Source organism: Dermacentor silvarum, chromosome 9 (assembly GCF_013339745.2).
Source record: "Dermacentor silvarum isolate Dsil-2018 chromosome 9, BIME_Dsil_1.4, whole genome shotgun sequence".
NCBI classification, from domain to species: Eukaryota; Metazoa; Arthropoda; class Arachnida; order Ixodida; family Ixodidae; genus Dermacentor; species Dermacentor silvarum.
This window is the reverse complement of record NC_051162.1, coordinates 85,048,507-85,062,237: the sequence shown is the minus strand read 5'-3', so window position 1 is coordinate 85,062,237 and position 13,731 is coordinate 85,048,507. Positions and strand designations below refer to the sequence as shown.

The following is a 13,731-nucleotide window of genomic DNA, read 5'->3' as shown; positions in this document are numbered from 1 at the left end:
GTCGCAAGCGCTAATGAAACTTTGATCGAAATAGAGAATATTACTTAGAGCAGGTGAGGGGTTCCTTTTTATGGCTTCCAAGCAGTGTTGCACTAAAGAATTTGGCTTCTAAGCTGTAGCTATCATAACGCTAGTTGGTTTCATTCCTTTTGATAACACCATAATCTGTGGCAGGTTGAACACCTGTCAGATTTGTATGTCTTCGTTGTTGACAGACAGACAGTTTATTTTCGCATTCAGTTCTTACAAAGGCAAAATGCCAGGACTGGAACAAAAAGCTGCTTTCCAGCAGCTTTTGACCTGAATGGTTGCGGCGCACACCCACAGTGGGGGATTGGTCATGAAGCGGATGTTTCTAATTGGTGTACAAAAACAAGGGAATTAAGGATTTCAACGCTAGAGCTTAGAAAGTAGGGTTTTGTGAGAGGGAAAAAAACTACCAGTAGGTAAAAAAAATAAATGAATAAAAAAACTACGGTGGGGAGGGAGAAAATCAGTCTGGCATGTTCATTGATTAGATTCAATCAGATCATTTTGGATTGCCAAGCGAGTATTTCTGTGGCTGAAATCAATAATGCAGGCTCCAAAAGGTACGATCACAGGCTCCGATTATCTAGGCCAATATTGCGAAGCGGTAAGTTCCAGTAGTTATTCTTATTGCACAAAAACGCCTACAAGACAACAAGAAATGGTATGTTATCTCCGCTTCGCCACAGATCGAGCATAATGGTAAGGGGACCAGACCAGACCTGTGTAAGTAGAAGTTTAACCTAGGTATACGGCAGGCCTTGAAAGACATGAGCAGGAGAAAAACTACTGGAGAAGATGGAATAACCGTCGATTTAATCAAGGATGGAGGAGATATCATACCTGAAAAGCTTGCGACCCTTTATACGCAGTGCCTCACGACTTCAAGTGTACCAGGAAGCTGGAAGAACGCCAACATTATACTCATCCATAAGAAGGGAGACGTTAAAGCCTGACAACCTGTGAGTATTTCTTGTAGTCTGTCATGTAATGTTTTTGCAGACTGGTCATGCAGCTTTATTCTTTACAGTACGACCAGAAAATGATTTCTCTCTCTCTCTTTTTGCAGCGGGTCCTCTGACATGTGTTTACAGCATACAAGTCCTTCAGCAGCATTTTTTTTGTTCTACCACAAAGTTCTTATCCCCTTTTCGGCAACCATTTATTTAACGTATTTTTAAAGCTCTGTTACATACAGCAGCCATTCATTCTTGGTTTTCAATGGCAATTCGCAATATTGTGTGTAAAACTGATTTTTGTCTCTGATAGCAAGAAGATTTCTTTTTTTAATTGGTCAGTACAGGCGTGGTACCTAGTTATGCAGTGAATACGTATATGCCACCTCGAAAACGCGTCTTGCATGAGGCGTGTACTGCAGGCTCTATAGCGCATCACTGTCAGCATTACCGTATATGCTCACCTAAACACAATAACTTTATTTCCTCAGGACGCCCTGCGCTATCCAGCGGTGCCGCCGCGAAGACCGCGCGTTGTGTGTGTTTGAAGCTACATTCAGAGAAGACTTTATGAATATATATACGCGGGTTTGAGTCCGCCCAGCACTGCATGAATTCTAAACGATTTTTTTTTTTTGTCATTGAAGAGCTGCACATACACAGTGGCACATTGCCAGTAACCCAACACAGAAACAAAAAGGTAGATATGTACCGTAAATGGGGTGAAGTTTCCCAAGAATGCTAATCGCAATAAAATATACCAACCCACAAAATGTCCTCTCACGCCACCAGAAGCTGGGCTGATCTTTCAGGGTATGTATAGGCCCTCCTTTTCCGCAAGGCAATGAGGCTCAGATACAATGACAATGTCGAGGAATACGGCTGGTAGGTGAATGCCATCACCAAGGCGCCGGCGACCGAGGTGTTCGAACCCAATCGGTACTAAACCAAAAACCGGAGGTGAACAATTATCTTCAGGTTAACCGGAACCGACCCGAACCAATTTTTCTCCGCCATCTTGTAACTATACCCGAACCGGAACCTTTTGTAGGGACCGTTCCGAACTGATTGCACTGAAGCATTGAACTGATTGCATTGAACTGAAGGTTCATCCCAGTCGCTGCGTTGACGAGAGCGGACGGCGCCTTTTGCGTCAATTCGGCGCAGTGCGCGGAGCGTTGCCTCGGGAATAGACACGTGGCTGACCACAGTGATCTTATATTGTCTCGCGGAACTGTACGCATGGTGGGCTAAATAGCGCACTACAGTCGGCGCACACTATATAGAAAGAGTGTCGCTTACGCTACGTTGTCGTGGAAGATACGAGTACAGCTTGCGCTCTTACAATCCGAAGCTATCATGTGTGCAGCTTGTGTGTAAGTCGTACTTTACGAATTCTCTGACGCAATTTACTTGGAAAAGTTGAATTAGTTGACTAATGCGCTTGGGCTTGGCGGAGTGTCTAGAGGAATGAGCATGTATGCTGCACTACCGCACGCGCGTGTGTGCGCACGTAACGTACGACACTTGTGGTGGTGGTGCTCGTCGTCTAACGACGGTCACGTCTTTGTCTGACGTCGGCAACAGCTGCGCTGTACATCCACTTTCACCCGGTGGAATGAAGGCGGAGTTTATTAGAGCGAAAGCTCTACTACGCCATGTCTCGCAAGTGCTCAAGGTCATCGCGAGCCGCCGGAGTGCAAATTTGGCAGGTGTGACGCCACGTCACGTGATCCGCTGCGGAGAGGCGTCGCCGCTGTGCTCCCTCGGAGCCTCGCCGCTGCGGTACCGCGTGACTAGGCGAAGGTTTAACGGCTGCTTCGCCGGCGCTTGGTCGCTCAGTCTCGCCGTGGATGGCGCGCCGGCTGGGTCGTCTGTGCGTGCGCTTCAGCGCAAGCGACAGGCTGAATCCAATCATCCAGTAGATATAGCTAGACGGCAGGCTGCGAAATCTCAAGCAAAGGCAAAGTTCGCTGCTGAAACACCGGAGCAAAGGGAGGCGCAGATTAGCAAAACCAAGCCAAACAGATCTTTCGCTCGTGATAACTAGGTTTACAAGAGTTAAACCTCAGCCAATTGCTGTTTCTTTTTTTTTTTACTTTCTCCATCATTCTATCGAATAGGGTAGCTTTTACTTTGCAAAACATGTGAAATCCATCCGATTCCTTGGACAACGCGTGGGAAAGATATAGTGTTCTGCCTGTTTAAACCAGCTCTAAACATGGAACCCTGATGGAAAATTGCTGGTTGCATTGTTGGTACGACGCTTAGGAGACCTTTTACGCCGATGTGTTTTTCGCTTTCAAGCCAAGGAGCCCAGCGTTGTGAGACACACGTAAGCAAGTAGTGGGAAAGTCACTTTCAAGTTTTAATGAGCAGTCAGTTTCACGTTCTCGATGCCCACGACAGGATTCTTGAGATTGGACTACGGGAAGGCCCCGATGAAGAAGAAGCGCCTTCGTAATCTTCCCGTATGAAAGTGGCTGCCCTGTCAGCGATCATGTGCACCGGGACGTTTAGGTTGGCCGTCACGATGGTGGGCATCACGGAAGCGTCCACCACACGAAGGCCCTCCACCCCGCCGCGTACCCTGCACCGAGAGCGCAGAAATGAGCGACAGTCAGGCTCGCGGCATGCGGCGAGGAGCAATTGGCATACAGAAGTGGCCATAACGGGATGATAACAGGAAAAGATGATCCACGGGAAGGGGGGACTCGAAGTATAATCAACAGGTCCTCGAACGATGGGAGGCAACGTTTCGTCGAGTCGCCTTGTCGAAACCTGATTGGTTTTAATGTTATGACGTCCCCACCTCTGTAGATCAAATTCGGAGTAGGTGGTATACGGAGTTATTGTTTGATTCGTGGGATTCAATGTCCCAAATCAACTCTAGGAGCACGAGGGACACCGCGTAGATAGTGAAGGGCTCCTAGTTAATCTTGGGTCCCCTAACGTGCGTCTTAATCTAAGCACGCGAACGTTATTTTGCACTTCGCCAACCACCGAAATACGGCTACCGCGGCCGGCATTGACCCCACGACTTCGCACTCAGCTGCAGTTGAACGCCGCAGCCACTGAGCTGTCGCGGCGGGTGATGCAGACATACCACAACACGATGATAACAGGAGGTTGATGGGTGGCTGCATATGTGGGATAACCTTCCATAAGAAGAGCGCAACACGAAGAAGATGGGCTGTGGTTGCACTGACCGTATCATGTGTGTTTGCTCAGGGACAATCAGTTCTACAAGCCATACTTTATGAAGCGAGCCTATATACACATACCGTTTTATCAATTGCGCATGCTACGTGGCAGTGCTTTCGTAATTGAAAATTAAAATAAAAGTCATTGGTGATCAAGCGTTGAATGCGAGATCAATACGTTAGCATTACGTAGCACCTCTTTGATGTCCCGGATCCATGATTTAAGCTGCGTTCACCACATTGCAAAGTGTTGTTCAGGAGCTCACTCGACTCGACACACGTCCTGCCTTTTCAAGGAGCGAAGTGCAGCTGATGGTAGTCCGGAGCAGACCACCAACACCTGCTCTCTCTCTCCTTTCTATATACGTATAAATAAATAAATAATAAATAAATAAATAAATAAATATATATATAAACGAGAAGAAGGGATACAGAGGGGCTAGACTTTTGTTCATCACAATTCCAGCAGGCAATGTACATACATACATACATCATCAGGGAAGTAGTGGCCGAATACTGCACCAGGGAGGCCAATTCCTGTTCTGGTGAGGGAGTGACTTTGATGAAGCTTAGTGGGCCTGCCTAGTTTGGTTGCACCTGAACTAGTATAGCCCCACTAGCTCTCGGCAATATGTATTTTTTTTCTTCTTTGCCGGTGTCAGGCACCACTTCATGCCTGAAAATGTAGTGGAATGGAGTAGGATTCGAACTTACGACCTTCAGATTTGAAGTCGGGTGTTCTACCTCTACTCCACGCCACCTCTCACAAGACAGGGGCAATTGGAGATCGCAGGGAGAGGCCTTCGTCTTGCAGTGGACATAAATATAGGCTGATGATGATGATGATGATGACAGACATACATGCATGCATACATGCATACATCATGCATACATGCATGCATGCATACATACATACATACATACATACATACATACATACATACATACATACATACATACATACATACATACATACATACATACATACATACATACATACATACATACACACACACACACACACACACACACACACACACACACACACACACATACATACATACATACATACATACATACATACATACATACATGCATGCATGCATGCATACATACATACATACATACATACATACATACATACATACATACATACATACATACATACATACATACATACATACATACATACATACATACATACATACATGATCTTCTGAGCTATCCCATCCCCTCTCTACCTCTACCACGTGACCGCCTTCAGACACTCCTGCACGTTCAGTCCGCGTGGCATGTACCTACGTACATACCTGAGCCTGCTGTCGACGACGGCCCGATGGTCCTCGCCCATGGGGCACGTGCAACACGGGTGCCACACGGTGGAGGTGTGGTGTCGCGCGAGGCACTCGAGATACGGCTCGCTCCACATCTCGCCGGCCTCCTCACATCCCGGGAAGGGCACGTTCCACAGCTTGGTGCCCATCTTCGCGAACGCCTCGGTCCGCAGGATCTCCACCGCCTTGCGGGCGCCTGTGCGTCGAAAGTCACCATCATGCCGTAGGCTATACATTGTGAACGGTTTAGGAATGTTTAACTTGCCAACCTCTCCTTCCACAGACGAGAAGATTGTTGGTGGCAACAGGCGGTTCTATAGCGTATTGCAAGACAAGCCGGCAATTGGTCCACCCGAGCGTCTGCTTTCAGGAAAATTGAATACAGCGGAAAATTTATATGTGGGTCGTTCAGGTAGTGTTCATTCAGAAACGCTGTGTGAGGTGGTTGGACAAGGTGACGCGCACAGCGGGAGGGAACACGACATAAGCGCGTGCAGCCGGTGAGCCGCGTAGCGCAGGATGCCGGGTCGATAAGCAGTACTGGTCTCCTTATTGTAAATCTGACATGAATGGTCACTAAAGAGGAATATTTCGTCTTTTTTGATAAACTACACATACTCTCTACCGAAAATTATCTTTCCTACAATGAATACATACTTGAGAAACAAGTACAAGCGCGATCGAAACGCGAAAGACAGATTGACATCGTGTTCAGAGTTTCCACACAATCTCGCACTGACAGCAATTGCAATGGCACCTTCCTGGGACCATTTGAACACATGTTTACCGTAATGGATGACGTCGCTATGAAGCTCGATCGTATTAGCTGTTTCTCCACAAAACGGCCCAAGTACACGAGCATGCTAAGAAAGCTGTGAAGCCACGCTGACGTCACAAACGCTGTGATTACGGTTCTAAGTTAAAACACGGAAATTTTGGCCGTCGTTTTCTCCGCCACGTAATCACTCTTTTCTCATCTGATACGTGCACACTTATACACTTTAAAAGCGCGCTACACTGACATTATAAAGCGATCTTCTGCCGCTCTTTAGTTCCTCTTCATTGTATACCTGATATGAGTTCGTGCAAGGTAAAGCTATTGGTCAGGGTCACGTGCCTTCCGCTGCCACCTTGATGTCTTCCGGGTGGGTGAAGTACTGGGGGTCGATGATGGGCGAGTCGTCAGGGTCAGTGCTGCGCAGCCGGATGTACCCGCGAGACTTGAGCCGGTTCAGGATGGGCGCCAGCTGAAAAGCGTACTGGTGCCGCTTGGAGCGATAGTACTTCTCGTACGCCTGCGAGAAACGAAAGCACCATCGCACGGCACCTGTGAGAAGTTCAAAGAGCGTCCACGGTGCGCCCCGAAAGCAGACTGCGAGGAGCTTGCATTCTTGCAAGATTTGTAAGGATACAAGGTCACACTGCACTTCCTGTGCTCCAAAGATGCGGAAGTGTTTGTATTGAGTATAGATGTAGGGGGGACCACTATAAGCACCCTGATTATGCGAAGGAACTTTCTTGCACCAGATATGTCATGGATGTCCAAGTCATGAATGACCAATTACGAATATCCCAATTGAGGAGTCTCATTGAGATTGTTACGATTGTAATTCGACATGAAAATGCACATACAGAATGGACCGGGAAGGAAATTGGGAAGGAGCAGGCTGGTAACTGCTACCTATCGGTGGCAGTTACCACAACGCCTGCCTAAAGCCCCTGAAAAAAAGAAACTAAAGTAGCGCCATTCGTGTCCGTGTGCAGGCGTCTCCCCTCTCGTGCGTTTTGTAGATTGTAAATCAAGTTAGTTGAGCTGCGCAGCGCGTTGAGCATGGCCCTTGGCCGGAAAGATGGGCTTGTGCAATTATCCCACTAGGGCACATCAGGACGGTGCGGTTCCGAGCGGTGTAGTCGGTGTGTGCCAGTCGATCCCGGCCATGCTCGTGGCTCTCGCGTCCATAGTTTCCTTGTGGACACCAAAGAGGCGCTGCTGCAGCTTCTAGGAGAGGAGGTAGAGACGAATGGGCGCAGTTGGCGCTACTTTAGTTTTTTCCAGGGGCTTTACGCCTCCCTAGGCTTTAAGAAGGAGGGAATAGAAATGATTAAGCGGTATGTAAACATAAGCAGTTCGCAGCAATAGCCGTCAATGTATTGTTAATGCGCACTAGTACCTCTTTTGTGAGCCCGGTGTCGGTGAGGAAACGTTCGCCTTCTTCGCTGGCTGGTGACACCGAGAGGAGCACTATTTGGACGTCCGGAAAGTCCAGGCTGGCGTTGACGTAGGAGGTGCTGACGAAGGCCACCGCCTCGATGCCGGCCGGTACGGCGAATGGCCCTGGGGTCAAGCGCGTACAGTACATACACGGAGCACCGTTGTCAAAAGCCGAGTTGACACGGTTACTACATACGTACAAGACAGTGGTGTAACTGTCTAGACACAGCAGGAATAATTAGAACTACGCAAAGTCATACGGACATTTCGCATAACGTACTTGTAGCTCCTTTCATCTTTATTCTCATGTATTTTCTTGTAGTCAAGCTGTTGTTACCACAGTATTTCTTCAAAGCAATTGTGAACCTTAAAAAATTCTTTATTTTTTTCTGTAATTATAGGTGCATTAAACCTAACGAGAGGAGATTGATGGGCTTGAATGTGGCAAGGTGTGACACATTAAAGGTTATAATCGCCATATAGTGTGAACATTGAACTTTTTTTTTTTAAGTATGTTTGCGGGAAGCTCAAATACTGCTAACAAAGACGGGCTCAAAGAAGGGTACCATGAAGACTTCGAAGCCGACAAATTACTTCCTAATTAAGAATGTATGCTGAAAGCCCAGCTTCTGGAGAAGTATTGCAATGTTATGCAAAAATTAATTATGACGATGCCATCAAGAACCATGTCTTTCATGAATACCAATTAGCTAAATTGCCCCAACGGTGGCTTCCACTGGCACCATCGCCGGATTTATCTGTTATAACATCTGCATGAGACTTCATTCTTTACCTCAAGAAGTGGCGTGAGGTTGGAGAGCTGTGGGGCTGCCGAAATAAATTAATGGGCATGCCCATGTTAACATGGTCGGTTTATCTTCAATACAAGCACCTTAAAAGACCCTAACCCAGGCATCACAGCCTTGCTTCTGCCTTCCTGCAAGCATTCTACAGCAAAATTTTAAACAGTGTTTTGTAACAGCGCGGACGCAAATGAAATCTTGGAATTGATGGAATCTTGGAATCCCGGCCGCATCACTCTCCTCCGCAGATGCCCTCCCCAATGCCATAGGTGGCGTTGTCGTCTCCCCCTGTCTCCATGAGCACCGGCAAGCTATATTTGTCCCTTGCCTTCTCCATATCGGAGCTGGAAAAGCACGTCACGGTTACGTCAAGAACCCCGCTTCCCTTAATTCCCCCCTCTTTCTTCCATATTAAATGGGATTGCCATTATTTCGGGTTGCTACAGTTTGCAGTATGTTTGTCTGTCCGTACGTGTCTAACTTCTTTCACGCCAACTTGTGTCACTGGCTATGTGCCACTTAGTGTGCGTCGCTCATTAACGAAAAAAAAAATTCTTCAAAATTTCTGCGGTGCTGACGAAATCAAACCCCATCATATATACTTAGACGACGTTGCGTGAAATTTCAACCTATATTCAGACACGCGCCACGCGCGGACTTCGCGGAGGCAGCGCTTGATGGAACGCGTCTAGAAGTGAGAGAGAGAGAGAGAAATAGAAGAGAGAAATAGAAGAGAGGAAAGGCAGGGAGATTAACCAGACGTACTTCCGGTTTGCTACCCTGCACTGAGGAAAGGGGGTATATGGGATGAAAAGAGAGAGAGTAGATAGAGAGAAGCACAGTTTCGCGTACATTTGAAAATTTGCACCGAGTCTACACACGGTCGCCAAGACCTGTCGACTTGAGGCACTGGAACAACGCCGCTGGAACCCGGCTGGCAGTGTACGCCTCATGGGTGACGTGTTTCAGCGGTGGCAATATGGTTTGTCATTACATTGTCGTTACATTCGATGCGAATTGCATTAACGTTGACAGTCAGCTTGAGATAGCTTTTTTTTTCTTTTTCTTTTTTTGCTGCACACCGGAATTGCGGTGATGGCTCAGATAACTTTTCTTTTTTTTTTTTCAGTGCAAACCTTGGGTTCCCGTTCTTGAAAGCTACTTCTCTGCTGCGCAGCGTCGTCATCCCTGACGTTGCCGGCGGGACCTGTGACGTTGTAGGCGAGAACTGCAACGTCTATTTTTGCTGGCGATAGAACTGACCAACTAACCCTGCAACAAGCAGTTGTAGGTTATGGTTATGCAAAAATTGGCTTATGCAAAACAGTCGCGGTCATGCAATGGTAAAACATTCATGTTTGGTGAGAACTGGTCTCAAGACCGCCGTACGTGGTGCAGCTTATATATATACGATCCTCAAAACGGCAAAGATTTTAAAAATAAGCAGGGCACTTTCTCTGTGACTCTACATACTCTCAGAATCGCGGCGGCCATAAATGACTCTACTCCCGTACGCTGCAGCCTGGACACGTTTGGCCATGACTGCACAGAGCACGCGTATACGTACCTTCCTTGCGTAAGGCGTAGTTGACTATGATGGAGGCACTGTTGAGCTGGAGCTCGCAGCGCTTCTTGGTGGTGGCCGCGACACCACCGACGAATACGTGGTCCTGCAGGTTCTCGCCCACGGGCAGGTCGGCCACCACGGGGATCTGGACTCCAGGAAGAGGTGTGCGTGAGCGAAAGAAACAATGGAAAACACAGACACGCCGCACAGTTGCGCCCTCGCGAGAAAATTACTTAGTATGTACTAAGTCTGTAGCTGTCGTTCTGTGCATGATATCTGCGGATATTAAACAAACAACCTTCGGAAATAGAAATAATACGCTTTTTGCCGACTAATAGTGAAAGTTCCTGGACCTGAGCAGGCCCAAAGGAAAAGACAGTAATGATTTTTCTCCAATAAAAACTTTATTTAGCCAAAATAAAAGTCTAAACAAAGCAGTGTAGTCTGCAGAAGGTCTATATAAAGCCTCCAGACCACGCAATATTGTTTATAAAGGTGGGCCTGTTAGAATAACAACACAACTGAATAACCTATAATCTTTCGGACTAATATTGTTACTTCTAAAATAGACCCTGCAATTGCGGTAGAAAATGATCAACATATGGACATCACGCGGAGTGAACACACGTCGAATTGAAGTAAGAACTTGAACTTTCGCCAGCTGCGCCTTCTGCTCAAAGGACAATGGCGTTACACTAGAAATAATCATTCAAACAACACTCCATCATGTAACCCTTTCTCGGCAATGTGAGGAAGTGTGCTTGCTTCTCTCAACAACGCAGGAAAGTGCGCCTTGTAGAGCTGTTGCTGTAACAACGATATTGTTGAACTATCGTTGTAACAACGACATTGTAGAGCTACCATTATAACAACGATATGATATAGCTATCGCTGCAACAACAATATTTTATAGCTATCGCTGTCACAATATTTTAGAGCTATCGCTGTCACAAAAACATTGTAAAGCTATCGCTGTAACAACAAAATTGAGTTTAGTGTGAGACGGCTACAATTACCCCAAATTCCTCGAGCTGCTTGCGGGGCCCGATGCCGGAGAGCAGCAGCAAGTGCGGCGAGCCGATGGTGCCCGCGGATATGATCACCTCTCGCCGGGCGCGCACCTGCATCTTGTCCGCGCCGTGCTCGAACAGGACGCCTACGGCACGGCGGCCCTCGAACAGCACCTGCACGGGGAGAGTTTATAAAGTGAGCACGCTCAATCACTCAGTTGCATTTCATTATAGATTCCTTGCTGGTGCAGAGGTCGATAGTACGCATACCTCTCTGCTAATTGTTGCGAGAAGAAATTTCACTTTGTTACCCCTGTTTGCACACCTCTGCTGAAAATTTTGTCGCCACCTCGCTACGTTTTTCGCCGCAGTGCAATTGTCAACTAGCTGTCACATACTGTGAAGAGAAATTACCATGCCATCGGAGGCCGAAAGAGAGAAAGTTGACGTAAATAAGAGAATACTACTACAACAATGACGACGCGACGACAAAAACAACAATTCTCGGAAGAGCGGCTGACTGTCTCTCGCTTTTTTAAATATTTTTTTTTATTTGCGCTGTAGGCTGGATCGCTGAAATTCAGCCATACAGCGATCCAGCACCTTTCTGCGGAATCTTTGCGTCCTCGTGACTCTCGTAGGCTCTGGATCTCTCCTGCCAGGGAATGCCGCCATGCTTGCCTTGTGATAAATACGCTTCTCGAGATTACCTCAAACTCCGCCGCCCACGCCGTTGGCCGCCCAGAGCTCAAAAGGACGGACGACTGCCCTTTACCTTTTTTCTTTATAGTACGTATATCATCATCCAGTCCACTGCACGACGAAGGTGGTCCATATCATGAGTAACCCTACTCCATTCTATGCTAACATATGTCCGAATGTCATCACTTTATCCCCGACTGCCCTCTTTCGCATTTCACGAAATACTTCCCTTGGCACCGTCTGCGTCATCTTAATACACCAGCGGCCACCTGTTCTACGCATTACACCACCTGCTCAACTCCAATTCTTCATCTTCATCTGAAATGGGAGATTGGCTGCTCGCGTAAAGAGAAATGTTAAGCCGGATTGGTATTACACTTCTGTAATGCCAGAAACGCCAGTCTTATCGTGGACGGAGCCGTGGTAGGCCAGAAACTATGTTGACCCCCACTCTATCCTTTAACCCCCGTTAAGCCCCGTTATATAGCTTCCTCACGGGGAGATAGACTCTTCAGATAATACGGGTTGGAGCGACCCTTGCACCTTCAGTCACCTGTACCTGGGGTCCAACACATGAAGACCCCATGAGCTGTCCAAAGTATGCTGCTCCGGCCTCTAGCGGTCATTAATCAACTGTTATGGCTATGCCCAGGAACGGGAGCTATCCAAGGAATAATACTGAGAGCTGCCAAGCTCTTAGTTTTAACGGATCGAAGAGTTACAGGCGTTTGTTCATGGAAAATTTCGCTACGCCGAAATTTTGGTCGAAGGGTCTTCGTTTCTGAAAACTTCCTTGAGTCCAACAGGTTGAATGCTGTCCGGAGATGGTGGCTCTGGACGAATATTCAGTAGTTGTTTTCGTCCCGCAGGAGTCGCAAATAGGCGTGTCACCCATTGCAATGCGCAACGAGTAAGCTTTCCTAAATACCAGCCCGATCCAGAGGCGTCATAATTAAGTCGCATCGGAACAGCAAATATGTGATGGCAGTGGTAGTCTTGAAGAATGATACAGTTTACTGACACTTCCAAGAACAAGGGGACCACCAATGAGAGTGCGTTATAGTTCAAGCCAAGAGATAATGTTTTCTTGGAGCGTCGGTTCTCGATAGTGGGATCGGAACCCTTCGGGTTCCTCCACGGGTAGACCGGGTAGTATGCGATGTCATTACCAGTAGTAAACAGGCATCACCTGTCAGCCACTGAAATGCATGTATTATTTCGTATTCTTTAGCGAGAGTTTGACGGGGGTGCTTACTTATCTCCTATACTAATTGCTCATGAGTCCTGCGATGTAGGGCAAATTGCAGACTCGGAAGTGCTGTATAGTATACGGTATGCGACCGGGCGAGTTGGTGTTGATCCATGACGTATAACAGCGCGAACTTGGACAATGGACGGCGAAAGAGACAGACGTAGACAAGCGCTGCTTGTTAACGTCTACGTATGTACCATGAGTGACAGAATATGACCCATTTGCGAGGTCGCTTGTTTAAAACGTATTTTATAACAGCACAAAGGACAACAAACTCTCGCCGCTGATGATGTTATATGTGGCAATTTAAATTTAATTGTGATTAGCCTAGCCGGAATGACAACGATTAATCCAGCTGGAAAGATTACGAATGTGCGATGCATGCAGGGATTGGATTACCTCTGGTAAGCATGATTGTTGCAGAAGTTGAAGCTCCTTCAAGTTGATCAGAAAGTTCGGACGCAATTAGCTGGTTTAGTCTAGAGCTAAAAATATTTTATATCCGTGCCATACAAAGAAGTATGTGTGATTGAGAACACGTAAGAGTGCAAGGAAAGTATAGATTCGGGTTTGGCTTATGTCATGCTACCCAGCGCTAACCACAGGTGGTCAAAATTATTCTAGAGTCTCTCCCACAAAGGTGTACCTCATAATCAGATCGTGGT

At 47.0% G+C, this 13,731-nt stretch overlaps 1 protein-coding gene across 1 annotated transcript in view; it reads right to left on the bottom strand.

The window, feature by feature from the left end:
- Positions 1 to 3,343: 3,343 nt before the first annotated feature.
- LOC119463699 (oxygen-dependent choline dehydrogenase-like) overlaps positions 3,344 to 13,731 on the bottom strand; it is a 41,423-nt gene continuing 31,035 nt past the window's right edge. The window contains exons 7-12 of the mRNA XM_049655342.1: positions 11,119 to 11,286; positions 10,103 to 10,247; positions 7,692 to 7,855; positions 6,638 to 6,815; positions 5,497 to 5,794; positions 3,344 to 3,573 (exon numbers count right to left, since the gene is read on the bottom strand). Coding sequence (XP_049511299.1) covers positions 3,369 to 3,573; positions 5,497 to 5,794; positions 6,638 to 6,815; positions 7,692 to 7,855; positions 10,103 to 10,247; positions 11,119 to 11,286 — 1,158 coding nt within the window. The 3' untranslated portion in view covers positions 3,344 to 3,368. The remainder of the gene's footprint in view (positions 3,574 to 5,496; positions 5,795 to 6,637; positions 6,816 to 7,691; positions 7,856 to 10,102; positions 10,248 to 11,118; positions 11,287 to 13,731) is intronic.